The sequence below is a fragment of the Apodemus sylvaticus genome, chromosome 14 (genome assembly GCF_947179515.1).
Source record: "Apodemus sylvaticus chromosome 14, mApoSyl1.1, whole genome shotgun sequence".
Classification (NCBI taxonomy): domain Eukaryota; kingdom Metazoa; phylum Chordata; class Mammalia; order Rodentia; family Muridae; genus Apodemus; species Apodemus sylvaticus.
Genome location: NC_067485.1, coordinates 81,612,392 through 81,631,346, shown reverse-complemented (window position 1 = coordinate 81,631,346; position 18,955 = coordinate 81,612,392). Strand labels below are relative to the sequence as shown.

At 45.8% G+C, this 18,955-nt stretch overlaps 1 protein-coding gene across 1 annotated transcript in view; it reads right to left on the bottom strand.

Annotated features, from left to right (window-relative positions):
• Positions 1-3,652: 3,652 nt before the first annotated feature.
• Positions 3,653-18,955, bottom strand: part of Il2ra (interleukin 2 receptor subunit alpha) — a 38,915-nt gene continuing 23,612 nt past the window's right edge. The window contains exons 3-8 of the mRNA XM_052157201.1: positions 18,376-18,486; positions 13,424-13,639; positions 11,790-11,861; positions 10,969-11,043; positions 9,597-9,663; positions 3,653-6,098 (exon numbers count right to left, since the gene is read on the bottom strand). Of these exons, the coding sequence (XP_052013161.1) occupies positions 6,074-6,098; positions 9,597-9,663; positions 10,969-11,043; positions 11,790-11,861; positions 13,424-13,639; positions 18,376-18,486 (566 nt within the window). The 3' untranslated portion in view covers positions 3,653-6,073. The remainder of the gene's footprint in view (positions 6,099-9,596; positions 9,664-10,968; positions 11,044-11,789; positions 11,862-13,423; positions 13,640-18,375; positions 18,487-18,955) is intronic.

Below are 18,955 nucleotides of genomic sequence, written 5' to 3'. Positions count from 1 at the left end.
GTTTCTTATTTTTCTTTATTTTTTCTTTTTTAGTCCCCCCCCCCCCCCCAAGACAGGGTTTCTCTGTGTAGCCCTGGCTGTCCTGGAACTCACTCTGTAGACCATGTTGGCCTCCAACTCAGAAATCTGCCTGCCTCTGCCTCCCAAGTGCTGGGATTACAGGCGTGTGCCACCAGCGCCCGGCTTGGTCTGTTGTTTCTTGCTCCCCCACTTCTCTGGTCACACAGGAGGTGGGATGTTTTTCAACCCAGCAGATTAACATCTAGGGATTTTAAGTTCCCCAGTTCATGTGTAGGTGGTTACGAGGGACGCGCACACAGTCAGTTCCTTAACTTGTCAGCTGTAATACAGAACACCACCCATCACCCTGTCACCCCAGCTGTGGAGTTTTGCATGCAGGGTTTCCAGGCCTCCATCTTGATGTATGTGGGTCAGAGGGTCTCCTCGTAGGCATTTACCACTAGAGTTCAGTTTATCTGGGCTATTCACTCAGCACGGAGGGCAGAACTTACAACTCCAGTTGCAACTCTGGAGAAGATGAAAAAGGGGGGATTTGAGAGTATCCTAATACACGGTGTCAGTCTCAGACATTTTCTAAAGTCTGGTTTGTCAGCATGCTTGCCTGACCTGCACTAGGCCCTGTAATTTATTTCCAGCATTGCGTAAATAGAGCATGGTGATATGTGCCTGTAATCCCAGTACACAGGAGGTAAAGACAGGAGAACCAGAAGTTCAGGAGTGGGCTGGAGAGATGGCTCAGCGGTTAGGAGCACTGATTGCTCTTCCAGAGGTCATGAGTTCAACTCCCAGCAACCACATGGTGGCTCACAACCATCTGTAATGGGATCAGATGCCCTCTTCTGGTGTGTCTGAAGACAGCAACAGTGTACTCACATACATGAAATAAATAAATAAATCCTTGAAAGAAAGAAAGAAAGAAAGAAAGAAAGAAAGAAAGAAAGAAAGAAAGAAAGAAAGAAAGAAAGAAAGAAAGAAAGAAAGAAAGAAAGAAAGAAAGAAAGAAAGAAAGAAAGAAAGAAAGAAAGAAAGAAAGAAAGAAAGAAAGAAAGAAAGAAAGAAAGAAAGAAAGAGGAAAAAGCTCAAGGGTATTTGTCAATACATATAAAGCCCAAGGTCCAAGAAAAACAGTTCACAGCTGCATAAAGCGATGCAAACCCGAAATACCAGGAAGCTGAAATACGATTGTAAGCTCAAGGCTAGCTTGGGCTGCATAGTGAGATGCTGTCTCGACAACAAAAACACTGAATTTGTAGGATTTTTTATCTTCTATGTCACCAGTTATGTTAAGTTTATCCAAAGACCAATTTAGCTTCATGAAGCCTGTATCCCCAAGTTCTGCTTCTAATGTATAAATGTTGGGGATTGGTTCCAATGCTTTGCATTAATCCCGCCACCAAAATCGGAAATCTGCATGTCCGAACACTGAAGGTCCTTGTCCCCAGTTGGTTTTTGATTGATCATTAAGCAGCCAATGGCCAATGGCTGGGCAGGTAGACTGAGCTGGTGTAGGTAGACTCTAGATTTGTGTAGGCTAGGAACTGAGAGAAAGGAAGACAGAATCACCATGACTCTATAAGAGAGCAGGCTGAGTAAACCAGGGGAAGCAAGCCAGTAAGAAACATCCCTCCACGGCCTCTACATCAGCTCCTGCTTCCTGACCTGCTTGAGTTCCAGTCCTGACCCCCTTTGGTGATAAACAGCAGTGTGGAAGTGTAAGCTGAATTAACCCTTTCCTCCCCAACTTGCTTCTTGGTCATGATGTTTGTGCAGGAATAGAAACTCCTGACTAAGACAGTATATATATATAGCTGATAACAGTACAGGTGTTACTGATCATTAATTTTGTCCTCACAAGGTAAAAGTCATGGCCTCAACTGAAGTGGGTTTTTTTTTTTTTTTGACCAAAGTGCAGTGCAATCAGCCATGTTGCAACACCTCCCTGACGTCAGACAAATGTCTAGACTTCTTCAACTTTGTCTCCTTGTCAAATTTAAAATGGGCTTCTTGCCCTTGGGAGTTCCAGCTCCCACTGCAAGGTCACGTGCCTGCCGATAAGAAGAACTAAGAGAGGACATGCCACTTTCGTTCTCTTCAAGACACACCCCAGGCATCGCACACACCACTTCTTCTCCTGTCTCTGTGTTCAAAGCTTAATTACATGGCCTGACGTAGCTGCAAAGGAGGCTGGAAAACATCCTTAGCACGGGAGAAATATGTTCTGTTTTACTTCCCCGTAGCTGTGAGATAAACGCCATGACCAACGCGACTATGGGTAAGAAATGGTTTATTTCAGCTTATACTTCTAGGTCATAATCTATCATTGAGAGAAACCAAGTAGCAGGTGAAGCAGAAGCCATGGAAGAACACTGCTTATTGGCTTGCTTACTGGTTCATGCTCAGCCTGTTTGCTTATATAACCCAAGTCCTCCTGCCAATGGGTGGTGCCATTCACAGTGGGCTGGGCCTTCCCTTGTCAATCATCTGATCAATCTGATCAAGGGGAGTCTTCAACTGAGGTTCCCTCTTCCCAGATGTCTCTAGGTTGTGCCACACTGGCAATATAAGCTACCTAGAACACCAACAAGATGAGTTTGTCTAAAACACGGAATCTTATTACCAATGGGAAGAAGGGAGGAATGGATGTAGGGCGCCATTGAAGTTTCTGTCACAAGGATTCATTTCCCATTGTTTACATCTCATGCTTGATAATTCAAACATCTCAGCTGTACCCGAGTCTGGCAGGGATGCTCGCATGAGTGTCTAAACCATGTCTTGTTTTTGCCTTAGTCGTGTTTTTCATCACTGTGACAAAGATCAACAGAGATAATGTAAGGAGGAGAGGTGAGCTCTAGCTCAGTTTGAGGGGGTACACCACACAGTGGTAAGGAGGAGAGGTGAGCTCTAACTCAGTTTGAGGGGATACACCACACAGTGGTAAGGAGGAGAGGTGAGCTCTAGCTCAGTTTGAGGGGATACACCACACAGTGGTAAGGAGGAGAGGTGAGCTCTAGCTCAGTTTGAGGGGATACACCACACAGTGGTAAGGAGGAGAGGTGAGCTCTAGCTCAGTTTGAGGGGGTACACCACACAGTGGCAGGGAAGGCACGGAAGAGGGTTTCTGGGGCAGCAGAAGGATATTGTGGAACTCCTCATATGATGGCTTCCTGGGACAGCAGAGAAGGAGACTGGAAGAAAGGCTGGGCTGTCACTCTCAAAGTGACCTGTCTCCATAAGCAAGGTCCCACCCACCTCTGGTGTTTGAACACAGGAGCCTGTGGGCGCCATTTCCAATCCAAACCACAACAGTTTTTCAGCATAATTTGTCAGACCTTCAGATTATTAAAAAAATTATTAAAACTATTCAAAACTATTGAGGATCCCCAAAGGCTTTCTTAATGTAAACTAGAATCTATCGCTATTAATCATCTTAAAAACTAAAACCAGCTGGGTAGTGGTGGCGCACGCCTCTAAATCCAGCACTTGGGAGGCAGAGGCAGGCGGATCTCTGAGTTCAAGGCCAGCCTGGTCTACAGAGTGAGTTCCAGGACAGCCAGTGCTATACAAAGAAACCCTGTCCCCAAAAACCAAAACCAAACCAAACAAAAACAAACAAAAAACCCTAAAACCAAGAAAAATTTAAAATATCATTTATTAATTATTTTATAAACAACAAGATAAATCCATTATATATTAACACATGCATGTAGCTTCTAGAAAATTCCACTCAACACCACTTGTGAAGGAGAGTAAAATAGTTAAACATCTTAGTATTATAAAAACATTTTGTTATCATAACCCCATCTCCCAGATATAGTAAGGACAATAAAATTCAATTTAGTGGGGTTGTGGAGATGGTTCAGTGGTTAAGAGCACTAACTAGCTGCTTTTTGGGGGGACAGGGGTTTAAGTCCCAGCACCTACATGGCAGCTCATAACCTCCAGGGAAATCCAACATATTCTTCGGCCTCTGAGGGCACCAGGCACACACATGGTGCACAGATACACACTAAACTTTAATTTCATACAAGTAAGACTGTTTTTATGGAGAGAGTAAGGGAGAGTAAGAGAGGAAGGCAGAGTGTTGCTATGTAGGTAAAGCTGACCTCAGACTCACTGTGATCCTCCTGCCTCAGTCTCCTGAGTGCTGGGCTTAGAGGTTCCCACAGCTCTTTAGTAAGATTTTAATGTTTTTTCTTATTTTCTAAAATTAGTAGTTTGAGATTCTGTTTAACTTTCCTTCCTGTCACACCCCCACAAAAGATATGTTTTGCAAAGAGGAGACCATAGGTAGGATAAGTCTGGTTCATATTAGTCACATAAAAGACTCAAAATGGCTCTGTCTGACCTTTGAAATTTTTTCATAACACTTTCTAGCCTTTTCAGAAACAAAAACTGAGAGTTTAAGCTTCTTGTGAATCCCCCAAAACACTACTAAACATGATCATCTGACTGGACTCGCCTGAGAGGAAATCTTACAGAAGAGATTGAAGAGGAACGCTCTCAGGAACCTGCACATAGAAACCGGGGGCTTTTGGTAGCAGTGGAAGAGAGGATCACGCAGGGGAAGCCCAGTACCTCACAAAGTGTGTCTAGAGACCAGCAGAGAGATACCACCCAGAAACTTCTGAGAAATCCAGATTCTACATTTGCTGACTCGGAGACAGGCTGGCTCTGCAGTTGTTTTCACCAGGCTTCCTGGTGATCTGGACTGAGAGGCTGAGGGGGGCATTATCTGAGGAGGCCTGGGATGTCCAGTCTATAATTAATCTTTTGTATAATCACTATCTCTGCCTTCTTCTTTCTTTCTCCCTTCCATAAACTTTAAAGTATTCATTTCTTTCCAGTGTTTTCATACATACCAAGTTCATATCTGTACTTGGGTGGTCACCTGTAAGCATCAGATTAGTGCAGGCTAAATTGAGAGTAGAGTTGACAACCATCCCAAAGAAACCAGCTCTTGGTCAAGCCTGCTGGTAAAGCATCTGATTCGTAGAGATCTTGTCCTGGGACTTTGTATAGCATTCTGCTCCTGGTACTGACCCTAGACACAGGCTTCTGAATATTGAAGATCTGCAGTTCTTGCTGTGTCTCCAGGAACTGTGTTGTGATGTTATCCAAACATTGTTCTGCCAGTTTCTAGTCTTCAGGATGTCAAAACAGAAGCTTCAATGGATAGGGGGTTTCCTTTTGGGATTGAACTAAGAACATAGAGTCACCTTTGCCAGCCCAGAGTTTTAAAGGCTAATCAGTATGTGATGAAATCAGAAGAACCAGTTAAGCAAACAAGTTGAGAAAGAAGCCAGCTATGTATCCACATAGCTAGGATGAGCTTGTGAGACCAGAAAGGAAGAAGGAACGTGGATGGGTGGGGGTGGGTAGGGACAGGTGAGGAGGAAGGAGGAAGGAGGAGGAGGAGAAGGAGAAAAAGGAGGAGGAGGAAGAGGAGGAGGAGGAAGAGAAGGAGGAAGAAAAGGAGAGGAGGAGGAAAAGGAGGAGGAAGAAAAAGAGAGGAGGAAAAGGAGGAGGAAGAAGAGGAGGAGGAAGAGGAAGAGGAGGAGGAAGAGGAGGAAGAGGAGGAGAAGGAAGAGGAGAAGGAGGAGGAAGAGGAGAAAGAGGAGGAAGAGGAAGAGGAGGATGAAGAGGAAGTATTTACATTAGTGCTGGGCTTTACTTGGGCTTTCAAGATTGACTCGTAACAGTGAAGTCAACCTAAAGCTACTGTCTCTATATTATATATTGCATGAAAAGTGACCACAGCACTTCAGCTCCATCAACACACATACAGGAAAACAAAACACACAGAGCACTGTTGAGCCCTCTCTCCCGTTAAAGCTTTAGAACTGCTGTATTGAAATAGTTAGACCCGACTCTTCAATGGTTAGCGATGGAGTTCCATTTCCTGATGTGATGTTGTGTCCCGCAGCTTTGGAACCTTCTGGAACCCAAGGGATCAAAAGGAAACACCTGCTGAGTGAATGTTTGACTCCTCAGATGTTGCTTGAGCTTCCTGATGCCCACGAGCTTCCCTTGGGCTCTTGACTTTCCTAGCTTGCTAGAGGGCTCTTCTACTCTTCCTCCTGGAAGAAGATTAGCCCCGTCACAGCCATCCACGCCACAGTATACTAAAAACAACACGGTCCCCACCCCCCCCCCCAACCATGTGAGCTGAACAGTCCCTTAACCTAACTGAGATTCTAACTTTGAATTCCACCTCAGAATCTTGTTACCCTCCCACCTGATGAAACCAGCCTCAAGCGTTCTGGCGAACCTTTAAGGGGTGTATTGTTTGAGACCCCCAACTTACAGTTCGTGGTAGGATCTAGTGGTTCAGAGGCCTGAAACCCAGAGGCCCCTCTCTGACTCACTCCTCTTCCATACTCCCTATTTTTATCCAGATTACCCATCGCACTAATTTGCTCAGTTCTTTTCTGCACTGCGTGTTTGTTTCCTCCATTCAGTGTGAGCCACAGACCCACAATCACCAGCCTCTATGTGGATTTATTTTATCATAACGCAATCGCATTGCCGGCACATTGCCAAGGCAAACCTAGCCTCTACGCGGCATGCAGATCACCCAGGGTCACTGTTTCTCTCCTACGTGAGGTCATCTGAGGTGCTGGCTGGCACCATCAGCGTCTTGTCACCCAGGGTTTCTGTTTCTCTCTTAGGTGAGATGATCTGAGGTGCTGTCACCGGCTCCTCAATTCAGCCTCGTCTTCCATGAATGACAGTATTTCTGTCCATCTGGGCGGTGTGGCAATGTTGTGGTCATGGTCCCTGTTCACGTTACATCCTATAATGCAATCTTCTCCCAGACCTCACCACGGGGTTTCCCACTTCCATAGGAGCCTCAGCCTCCTCCTCCAGGAGCTGTTTCCTGCCTCGTTTTATCTGACACTTCAGAGGCCATCAGCTCAGTACTCTGTCTTTGGATCCCGTGTGGATTAAATGGCCTTTCTGTTTACATAGCTCCATATTAGACTTTTAACAAGTCTCCCTCCCTCCCTCCCTCTCTCCCTCCACATCTCACTTTCTTCTTTTTCTTCTATATTAAGGTTTGAACCCAGGGCTGAGAAAACATTCTATTATTGACCCATATCCTCAGCACCACAAAAATATTTCAAGATTTTTTTTTCCCCTCTTCTAGTCTACTAGAAGTCTACTAGTCTTCCCACAAGCAGGGCTGGGTTGTGCATGTCTGTGGTCCATGGTGCAACATCCGACACTTGGCAGTTGTAGACTTTTCCGAATTTAGTCCAGTGGAATAGTAACTGCTGAGTTGGAGTAAGAGTTGGCATTAAACTCAGTGAGTGACTGCTGTGAGCTGAGACTCCTGTTTTCTAGCTGACCTGGTCTGTGGTGTTCTGCAGTGAAGGGAATTGTTGGTGCTTTGTCTACTCAGTGAACGTAGTGAAAACTTGGCATATGGTTGATACGATGAAGGAACTAAGGTGTGTGTGTGTGTGTGTGTGTGTGTGTGTGTGTGTGTGTGTTTTGCAAGTAGAGGCCAGAGAACAACTTTGGGTGTCATTCTCCAGGAGCCAGCTGCACTGCTATTTTTGAGACAGGGTCTCTCATTGGCCTGGAACTTTCCGAGAAGGCAAGGCTGGTTGTCCCGTGTGGGCCAGGGATCTGCTGGCCTCTGCCTCTCCAGACCTTTGATCGTAAGTGCCCACTGTGCTCGGTGGCTTTTGCTGCTGTTACTGTTGCTGTTGGTTGCTGTTGTTTGTTTTGTTTTTTGTTTGTTTTTTTTATGTGGGTTCTGGGCTTGAGCCTAGGTGATATGCTCATAAGACACTCGCTTTACTGACTGAGCTGTCTTTCCAGATCCAGGAACAGATTTTAAATAGTATATTAAATTTACAGAGCTACAGTATAGTTTCCCTGGAACTTCACAGGCCACAGCTCCAAGCAGTTCTGTGCTGGGAACATCTACCACCCAGATGCATGAAGACGGCCGCCCGCCGAGTTCCATCGCATGGATACTTCCACCGCATCTAGTTCAGCTGCCATTGTGCTCCCAACACTTACAAAGTTGTCTTATAAGGCAGTTCAAAGATGCCTGGGCTACAGAGTGAAAACAAGGGCATCCTGGGCTACAACGTGAAACTCTGTCTCAAAAAGACCTAAACCAGCAGTCCTCAACCTGTGGGTGGGAACCCTTTTTGAGTTGAGGGAAAGACCCTTTTAAAGGTCACAGAACACCATTAGAAAACACAGATATTTACCTTACAATTCATAACAGTAGCAAAATTACAGTTATAAAGTAGCAACAAAAATAATTTCATCATTGGGTGTGACCACAACATAAGGAACTGTATTAAAGGGTCGAAGCAGTAGGAAGGTTGAGAACCAGTGCCCTAACCAAATCAAACAAGCCTACAGGGAAAAAGGTGCCTCAGGGGGGTAAGGGAATTTGTTACTAAGCCTGGTGACTGAAGGAGAGAACCAACTCTCAAAAGTTGTCCTCTGACTTCCAGATGCAGACCAGTTCCAATCCCACCCAAAAGAGAAACAGAAAAAGAGAAAAGTATTAACAATTCAAAGGGTGGGGTCATAGCCCAGTAGCACACTTGTCTAGCAGCACAAAGCTTTCAATTCAATTCCCAGGACAAAAATTTTAAACAAAACATGAAATTTCTGAAAATGTAACCAGTGTGAATGGGCCAGTGCACAGTACTGTTTTTAGAATTCAGAGGTAGGAATTCCAATTGGCCACAAGAGGGCAGCATTAGATGAAATTAGCTTCTAGAAAGTAGTCTTTGTTTTCATATATGTGATGTATACGATGTATATAGATATGTATATGGATATATACTTTTTTAATTATGTGTCCATATGGGGAGTGTGTGCAAATATGAGCACAGGCATCTATGCATCTGCAGTGGTGTCTTATGCTGGACTCCTTGGGGCTGGGATTTCAGAAGTGTTTTGTTTTGTTTTCTTGGACAAGTTCTTTGACCAGAGAAGTCGTACTGAGATTATATACTTCAGTCTCCCTAATGACCCTGATACTGGGAGATCTAGGGGTAACTCACACAGTCTTAGAGCCCTGTCCTCTGGTTCTGAGTGTTTGCGGCTTCAAGATACCAAGCAAAAAGGTCCAGGCCAGACCTCTGAGAGTGGGGTTTTACATTTGCTAATGTAACCCACTCAGTACTGGGCGTATGTACGTGTTCAGTAAGAGTGCGCGTGTCAGGGAATAAACGTATGTGGGGACTAGAGGTCAACCTAGAGCGTTGTTCCTTAGGGTACTATTCGCATTGCTCTTGAAGCAGGGTCTCCCGATGACCCTGGAGTTCACCAGATTCTCTAGGCTGGCTGGCCGGAGAGCGTGAGGGACCCACCTCTGCCTGCCCCTTCAACTCAACATAATTATACAATTATAGGTAAATACTATCCTATTCAATTTTCTTTTAAATCAAAGCTTTTAAGGATTGAACATACGTCTCATGCTTGCGTGGGAGCTATCTTCCCAGCCCGAGGGTGGCTGAGGTCAAGTTCTAGGCAATGCCCAGGCTGCCAGGCCAGGGACCAGACACTGGGGAGTGAGGTCCTTCCAGGGTTGGACTTACCATCTGTGTTGCCAGGTGAGCCCGCTCAGGAGGAGGATGCTGATGAGCAGGAAAAGGCAGCTGGCCACTGCCAAGAGAGAGAGAGAGAGGGAGGGAGGGAGTTCAGGTGGGGGCCTTGCTTTGGGGATGCACAGGGAAGGGATCAGATCCATAGATCAGATGAGAAAATTCTCTACTCGAGCAAGGACCTCCTGAAGGACCCCAGGCCTACAGTTTCTTCCTTCTTCCCTCCCTCCGGATGTCTTAGAAGGTTCAAGGAGCCTTCAAGGAGTAGAGGGGTCATGGCAGGAACAGCCGTAGAAAGAGGCTGGTACTTGTCCTCCGGACAGTGCAGCCCAACTTGAGGCAGGCCTAGAGGACAGTCCTCATTAGCAGCATCCTTCATGAAGGAAATGTTGAGACAAGAGAAGAAATCCCAAACACACTGATGTCTCGTGGAAGTGCTCACACTTCCCAGGTGCTGACGTAGAAGCTTCTAGCACCTGCTGTATACTCAGTGGTCCAGGAAGGGTAGCTCTGAGGCCTGCTTTTGTCGCCTACCAGGAAGAACTGAGGTGCTTAGGGACAATATTTTTTCTCTCCCTAGCTCCGTGCTTTGTCCTTCACTAAAGTCTGGGAGGCATCGTTCTTGAGAATGTAGGTGGGAGGACTGGTTTTGGGTGATTTAAGGTTTAACTCCGATGGTGCTCTTGGCTTATGTTGATTGGCAGGTTCTAGGGTCACATTAGAGATAAAATTCCAGGCATGTCCTTGAGAGGTTATCCAGATTAGGTTAAATAGAGGTAGAGATACCTGCTCTAAATGTGGGACCCCATTCTATGGGGTCCATAAAAAGGAGAAAAAAGCTGGGAGCAAGCATTTATCTTTCCCTTTTTAAAAAATTCTTTTATTTATTTATTTTGAAACAGGGTCTCACTGTATCATTCTGGCTCTCCAGAATTCACTATGCAAATCAGGCTAGCCTCTGCCTTCCAAGTGCCAGGATTAAAGGCTTACACCACGGTGGCTAGCTTTTCTCTGTTCTCTTTCTCTGCTTCTTGACCACAGATGCACTGAGCAGCGGCTCAGTCTCCTGCTGCTATGGGTTTCCCCACTGATGGACTGGATCCCAGAACTGGGAGTCAGAACAAACCCTTCTTTCCTTGGTTTGTTTTGTCAGGGTTTTGGTCAGAGCAACACAAAAGGTAGTTGATAGGACTCCCCATGTACTACAGCCGATCCTCGGGATTGTGAACAACGATCCCAATTAAAGTCATCCTTTACCCTTACAAACATTAGTGGAAAGGGGGTCATTTCAGTCAGCCAAACTACCCACGGCTTGGCAGCTTGGCATGCTGCCTCATTTGTCCATAAATGGAATGAGCCGGCCTACCTGCTACCTGATACTCCATTGTGAGCACGAATGTCTCGGTGGTAGTTGTAGTTGCTTCTGTGAGTTGTGGGAAGTCTGTGGAAAAGAGAGATGAGGGGATACTTATTTTGTGACTAGCACAGGACTGCACGAGGCTGGGAGAGGAGGGGCTTCTCAGTAGGTTTAGTCACTCAGGTTGGGGGATGGGATGTGAGGGCCAGGTGGGCAGAGTGTGTCTGGAGATCTCAACCTCTGTCCTGTAGTTTCTCCTTCCTTAGTGTGTGTGTATGTGTGTGTGTATGTGTGTGTGTGTGTATGTGTGTGTGTATGTGTGTGTATGTGTGTGTGTGTGTATGTGTGTGTATGTGTGTGTATGTGTGTGTATGTGTGTGTGTATGTGTGTGTGTGTGTGTGTGTGCCCATGCACATGAGCCTATGGAGACCAGAGGTCAACATCAGATGTCTTACTTACCTTTGATCTTGAGTACCTTATTTTTCTGACATCTCTTAAAGAACCTGATGCTCATTGGTCCAGCTACACTAGCCGATGGCCAGCACGCTGCAGAGATCATCATGTCATGTCTCTGCCTCCTCGGTACTAGGATTATAGGTAATCACTGCCTTACGTAGCTTTTTAAAAAATTGAGTGCGACAAGCACCTTGCCAACTGAGCCATCTTCCCAGACTGCCCTGGGTTGGTTATGCTGCTACGGCCATATTCTCGCTTTGGGAAGAAGGAAGCAATGAGGACTGGCTTCCTCTCCTCTTTGTATGCATCGCTTGAGAGGCTTGCATAGCCTTGCCTGGTGGCCAAACGTCTGTTCGTGGATATCTCTCCATACCTGTGGTGGTGATGGGGCAGGCAGTCTCACTCTCAGGAAAAGAGTCTCTGCTTTCTTCAGATTCTTCACTAGCTGTAGAAGAAAGAAAGCATGCATCTGGAGCTGAAGATGGAGATACGGGATCTAATGGCTTCCTCCATCCACATCTGGGGCTCCTGGCCCTAGATACAGCTGCTAAGGCATCGACAGCTTTTGGGGGCCATGTCTCTGGGACACAGTTCCACACCAGGGGCACAAAAAGCAGTTAAGGGGCCATAGAAAAGCATGTAAAGGGGAATTCTAACCCCAACAGAGACTGTCTGTGAAACTGTGGACAAGTCTTTCTCTACAGACTTTGTACTCATCTCTGGATTCCAAGGGCTTGACTTGGAAATGGGTCAAAATCACACACACACACACACACACACACACACACACACACACACACACACACACATCACAACCACTACCACTACCACTACCACCAAATGGAGACAAATGGAGCTTTGAGAATTCCTTTGCAATCAGTGACCCAGTGTGCTGGCTGGTTTTATGTCAACTTGACATAAATTAAAGTCATGGAAGAAGAAAGGACTTCAATTGAGAAAATGCTACCATAGCATTGAGCTGTAGGCAAGCCTGTAAGGGGTTTTCTTAATAAGTGATTGATGTGGGAAGGCTCAGCCCATTGTTGGTGGGGTCACCTCTGACCTGATGGTCCTGGGTTCTGTAAGAAAGCAAGGCTGAGCAACCCACGAGGGGCAAGCCAATAAGTAGCACTCCTCCATGGCTCTGGTATCGATTCTTGCCTCCAGGTTCCTGCCCTGTTTCCTGACTTCCTTTCAATGTAAATAATGACGTGGAAACATAAGTCAAATAAACCCTCTCCTCCCTGAGTTGCTTTTGATCATGGTGTTTTATCACAGCAATAGTAACCCTAACTCAGACACCCAGGGTCTTTTCAGTCCACCTCTTTCAAGGAAGATTATTGGCATGCCCTGGCTATGGGGGTTGTTATAAGAAGCAAAAGCATCCTGGGGAAGCCATGGAGGAAGGCATGAAATGTGCAGTAGACAAAGAAACCAGGAAAACTCATGAGTGACTGTGAGTAGCTTTTGATTATGGAAGTAGTAAGATTCAAACAAAGATGGCTGAAGACCTCAGTGCAGGAAGGTTGTATGTGAGCAGAACTGGGAATGTGAAAACACGTGCTAAAGCAAACCACTTCCCACATACTTGTACTTTTTGTGGAAGATCAGGGAAACATTTACAAGGGACTATAAAGACAATGGAACACAGTCCAGATGACATAAATACAAAGAAGAGATGTGGGTGTGATGCTGAACTTTCCCTTTTGAACTAAGGGATATCTTGGCCATTGGGCAAAAGTTGTGAAAGCTCAGACTTGGACAGCCACTCTATCCAAGAGATCCAAGCATCCTGTATGGTTTGGAGTACTGGAGATATCCTCATTTCCCTGCCTTTAACTATCTCTATGTAGAGTTATGGGGACCTCCACATTCCATGTGTTCTGTGTTTTCAAAGGTGGGGCCTAGAAGGTCAGGTGGCTTTCCCAAGGTCCCATGGCAGTGTGCAGTCTCACCTTGGCCCAAGTGAGGAAAGAATGGGATAGACACAAGAAAGGAACAACCTACCCAGAAACCGATGGTGTTCTCTTTCATCTACACATGTGAGCCGGGGCTGAGTCCACCTCGTCTTCCCACAGATCATCTTGCAGATGCTGGTAGCAGGACCTCTCTGTAGAGCCTTGTGTCCTTGAATACACTCATAGTGAACTCTCTGTCCTTCCACGAAATGATAGATTCTCTTGGTATCTTCATGTTCCCATGGAGGGGGCTCCTTGCAGTGACCTAGACAAGGAAAAGAATTCTGAAGGCAAGTTTGGGAAGGCATAGAGAGTGCTCTAGAGTACTGCTTGTACCCAGAGCAACTCTGGAGGCTAAAACTGGTCATTGGTTCTTATTGACTTGGTCCCCTTTCATCGACCCTACAAGTGTTGATAGAATCCAGCTGTCAGCAGTGTAGGCATTGTAGGAAGGCATGGAAGCCAGGGTTGTGCAGTTATTTCCTGAGTTGGAATATTCCCTCTTGGGTGGGACTCCTCAAGACTCAGAAAAATAAACAAACTCCATAGATGTCAGGATGTTCCTGCAACTCACGGTCCCTTTTCCCTTACTGTTACATAAGCAGTTACAATGACTGAGAGAAAGGAGACTCAAACTGTTGGCGCTGTCCACCAGTCCTGCTGGGAGCTCCAGAGAAGCAGCTTTCAAGGGTTTCATCCATGCTGGGGCGGGGTTTCTGATGATGGAGCTGAATTTGAGCTATCCTTACTCTCAAGAGTGTGACCAGTGAATTCACTGGCTCATTACATGATACTTGGTGGGATTGCTTCTTTAGTTTGAGGTCAGTGTTCTATCTAGTGACAACATATTTGCTTCTTTAGTTTGAGGTCAGTGCTCTATCTAGTGACATGATGTTTGCTTCTTTAGTTTGAGGTCAGTGCTCTATCTAGTGACAAGATGTTTGCTTCTTTAGTTTGAGGTCAGTGTTTTCACTAGTGACCAGATGTTTGTTCACTCTCCTCAGGAAAAGTCACATGGTGGTCACTCCTGCAAGGGTCGGATAGTTGATTAGGTGAGAAAGACAGGGGAAGGTGGGCCAGCGGTGGGGGCAGCAGCTGAAGAGAGGATGCTCACGGAGAGCACAGGGAGATGTGCTTTTCATTTGACCCACGCTACAAAGACCCTGAGGCTCTCTGCTGAAACACAGAAGCGGCAGGGTGGAACAGACGGACAGACCTCTCTGTACTGCCAGCCTGGGACTTGGGGGAGCTGGCCAAGGACAAAGCTACTCTCTGGAGGAGGGGAGACACTGAGAGAATCTTAGAGAAATGGATTGTGATCTTTGATTAAACCACAGCTGAAGCATGACCCACATTGACCCTGTCAAGCCTTCTAAATATTCCCTACACCCAGCAACTTTTCACTCAGAGGAATGAACTAGGCTTGGCTGACCTTTGGCCCCAGAGATCATGGCCTGTTCCTCTTGGAACTCCCTATCAATGTCCTCCATCTAATCAGACAGAACTGCATATGGTGTCAAACTCGGGATCATAAATTACTCATAGGTTTAGAACCTTCCAGATTTTCAAAATACCCGAGAACTACCCCAAACAATCCCCCAAAGAACCACATGCAAGCTCTCTACCCCCACAGGAAGCCAGGTGTTCTTCATCTGAGCCACTTTCTGACACATTGCACTTTGCATAAAAGCACTGGGACTGAGTTTTAGTCTCCAAACAAATTATTATTTTAAGATCAAGAAACATCATAGTTGACAGAACCTGTTTGAATTTGATTTTTTTCTTTAAACCCCAAACTATGACAGTGTATGAAACATCCCTCAGTGAGAAACAAATTGTTCTCTCTCTCTCCCCTCCTCCCCCCCCCCCCCCCCCCATTATTTGGGGCTGAGGAGGGTACGATACAGTTCAGGACAGCTTTGAACTTCTCATCCTCCTGCCTCTGCTCCCAAAATGCTAGGATTATAGACAGGTACGACTGTGCTCAGTTCATCTGATGGTCTCTTAAATAAGAACAAATATTGATGCAGTAACAACAGAGACCTTTCAGTAACTGTAGAGGTTGGCACCAGTCGTCAGGAGAGCAGAGAAAACATTAAATGTATTTGAAAAACACTATTCCAGGACAGGGCTGGAAGAGAAAGGGAACTGAAAACATCACATTGCAATAATGCTTCTGGAGTGGACTTTATTCCCTGCATACACACATTGGATGCTGTGAGTGGTTTTCAAGTAGCTAAAAGTAAGCTCTCAGAAGTAAGAGGTCTTGCTTTCACTCTGTGATGTGACTGTAGCTGAACTCTTTCAAGGCTCTGTGAATTAGTTACTTTGGCCATCAAGGAACTTCTTCTTGCTCCCTGATTCTCTCAGCTGTGGTTATAACGGGATTATACACAATGTAGTACCGTTCTTTGTAAGGTGATAACTTTATCATAAGACTATGTGGTCTTCTTATGGCTCACTGGTCTCTGCAAACATCAGGTCTAACACTAGAAATCTCTTTCTTCTTGACATTGTGGCTTAATTTAAGTATTAACATTTCATCTTGGAAAGTGTAGGCAGACACAGAGCCCACTCATCCACACCTCATTGAGTAGTGAATGCGTGTCTGGGGCTATCATTTTTTAACTCTGTTCTGTAAAAAGAAAATCATTATTAATAGCTTTGCTCGAAGTTCATTGCTTTGTGCTTAAGAGAAAATAAGAATTCGTCATGGTGGGGGTCTTGTCTATTCAATGTATTTCTTTTGTGTGTGTGGGTGCCTAGATTACAGATATTCCCAACACGGAGTTTTGAATTAGATCAAATCTGTAGGGGTTGAATTCTTATGCTCCCAAGATGTAGTCTGTGTTACTGTACTGGCTAGTTTTGTGTGTCAACTTGACACAGGCTGGAGTTATCACAGAGAAAGGAGCTTCAGTTGGGGAAGTGCCTCCATGAGATCCAGCTGTGGGGCATTTTCTCAATTATTGATCAAGTGGGGAGGGCCCCTTGTGGGTGGTTCCACCTTTGGGCTGGTGCTCTTGGGTTCTATAAGAGAGCAGGCTGAGCAAGCCAGGGGAAGCAAGCCAGTAAGAAACATCTCTCCATGGCCTCTGCATCAGCTCCTGCTTCCTGACCTGCTTGAGTTCCAGTCCTGACTTCCTTTAGTGATGAACAGCAATGTGGAAGTGTAAGCTCAATAAACTCTTTCCTCCCCAACTTTCTTCTTGGTCATGATGTTTGTGCAGGAATAGAAACCCTGACTAAGACAAATTGGTACCAGCGTAATGGGGTATTCCTGTGACAACCTGACCATTTTTGGGGGAGGACTGTGGAAGGACTTTGGAACTTTGAGCTAGAAAAGCCAATACAATATTAAGAGCTCGGTGGAAAATTCTGTAGGAGCTTGGAAGACAATGTTAAGAACAGTGCAAAAGATGGAGACCTGGCTTGTGAAATTTCAGAGGGAAGATTAAAGACTCTTACAGTGGCCATGTTTTGATTGTGAAGATTCTGTGGTTTTGGTTAGCTGGGGCTGAAGAATCAGCTGTGAGTAACAAGATACCAGAACCACTAAAGCAAACCTTTGTGTTACTGGGACTATTGATGCTGGTTAGCTGGAGCTAAGAAATTAGTGGTGATTAAGAAGAGACCAGCATCACTGAGATGGAATCTTCTTGAAAGTGTTTTCTGAGAGCACAAAGAGTGTGTTCCAGAGATAGCCACAGTTGTATTTTGTGCTGTGGCTGGACTTGGTACTGTGTAAGAGTCACCCAGATGGTACTGGTTTTGAAGGCATGAAGGGTTCATGAAGAGCAGCTGAGGCTCTTGGCACAGTGAGAGGCCACAGAAGGCCATTGGTGAAGGTGCAGCCTCAGTTGCAATTGATGGCCCAGGACTTGAAGGGGTCATGCATAGGAGCAGAGACTTGTCACCATGAAGAGAGCCTATAAGAGGCTATTGGTGAAGCCTAATTACAGTAGAAGTCAGCAGTGTTTGGAGATGCCAATACCATGAGATGACCACCAAGAGCAGCAGCAGCAGTGGAGTACAGGCAGCTGGAGCCTAGAAGACAAGCTGTGTGCTACAAAGTGCAGAGCTGGAGAAGTGACCCACGTCCTTGGAGGAGCCGTGAAGATTGTGAGTTGGATCCCAGATATTGAACCATTGGAGTTTGAGTTTTGCTTTTGGTTGTGACTGTGCCCTGATATGTTTCCCTCTTGAAGGAAGAAAGTATTTTAGTGGAGCCCACAGTTAAAAGACTGAATTTTAAAAAGACTTTGAATTTTAAAGATATTGGACATTTTAAGGTGATTGAACTTTTAATATGTAAAGACTGTGGGACTTTTAAAGTAATTTAGATCTTGGGGATGAATAAGAAAGTAAGGACCGAGGCTTAATAGTGATGTGTTTGTGTGTCAAGTTGACAAGGGGTCAATTGTACTGGCTAGTTTTGTGTGTCAACTTGACACCGGCTGGAGTTATCACAGAGAAAGGAGCTTCAGTTGGGGAAGTGCCTCCATGAGATCCAGCTGTGGGGCATTTTCTCAATTAGTGATCAAGGGGAGGGCCCCTTGTGGGTGGTACCACCTTTGGGCTGGTGCTCTTGGGTTCTATAAGAGAGCAGGCTGACCAAGCCAGGGGAAGCAAGCCAATAAGAAACATCCCTCCATGGCCTCTGCATGAGCTCCTGCTTCCTGGCCTTCCTGGCTCCTTCCAGTCCTGACTTCCTTTAGTGATGAACAGCAATGCAGAAGTGTAAGCTCAATAAACCCGTTCCTCCTCAACTTGCTTCTTGGTCACGGTGTTTGTGCAGGAATAGAAGCCCTGACTAAGACAGTTACTATGAGAAAGAATGGCTTGAAATGCTAGGCAGTGAGCCTGCCAGCAACTGGCAGTGTTGTGGTCCGCATGGAATTCTGAGGAGGAGAATGAATTGCATCTGCCTGTTGAGAACTGGACTAATCTCTCAGTTCCCAGGAGCCAGCTAGAAGTTGGTTGTTGAGTTGCATGTCTTACCTGCAAGGTTCTCTTCGTGCACAGACTGTGTTGATTTCTGCATTTCTGTGGTTTGTTGTTCTTTCCGGTCTTCAGGTTGAGGTGTAACTTGCTCTCTTGAGTTGTCATGAGCTAGAGAATATGGGAGAAATGAGGCAAATGCTCAGACTAGAAAGAGCATTTGGGAGTTTATCTGTGGTCATTCACCCTGAGACAGCTCTCTGGTGCCCAGGGATATATCTGTGCTGGATGTGCAAAGATAAACAAACAAGGGAATGTGGGTGGGACCTTGTTACCAGACAGGCATGAGAAATGGCACGCTTGAATGAGCTTAAACCCCGGGAATCTCAGAACTGAGAAGGGCAGGAGTGGAGCCATTCCCTGCCTGCCGTTACCTGCTCTGGACTATGTAACCACGAGGACCATGACTGGGTCACGCAGCATAAACACCTGGCATTCTTCTCCTTGCTAAGGAGGTATCTAGGCCCTGAGCCATCAGCCAGTGAGCTTCCCTTCCTGGGCATTCCTTCCCGAAAAAGGTATTTAATCACTGGCTCACCCTGAACTAAGTGAATGTAGCCGCATCGGCCATCACATACGC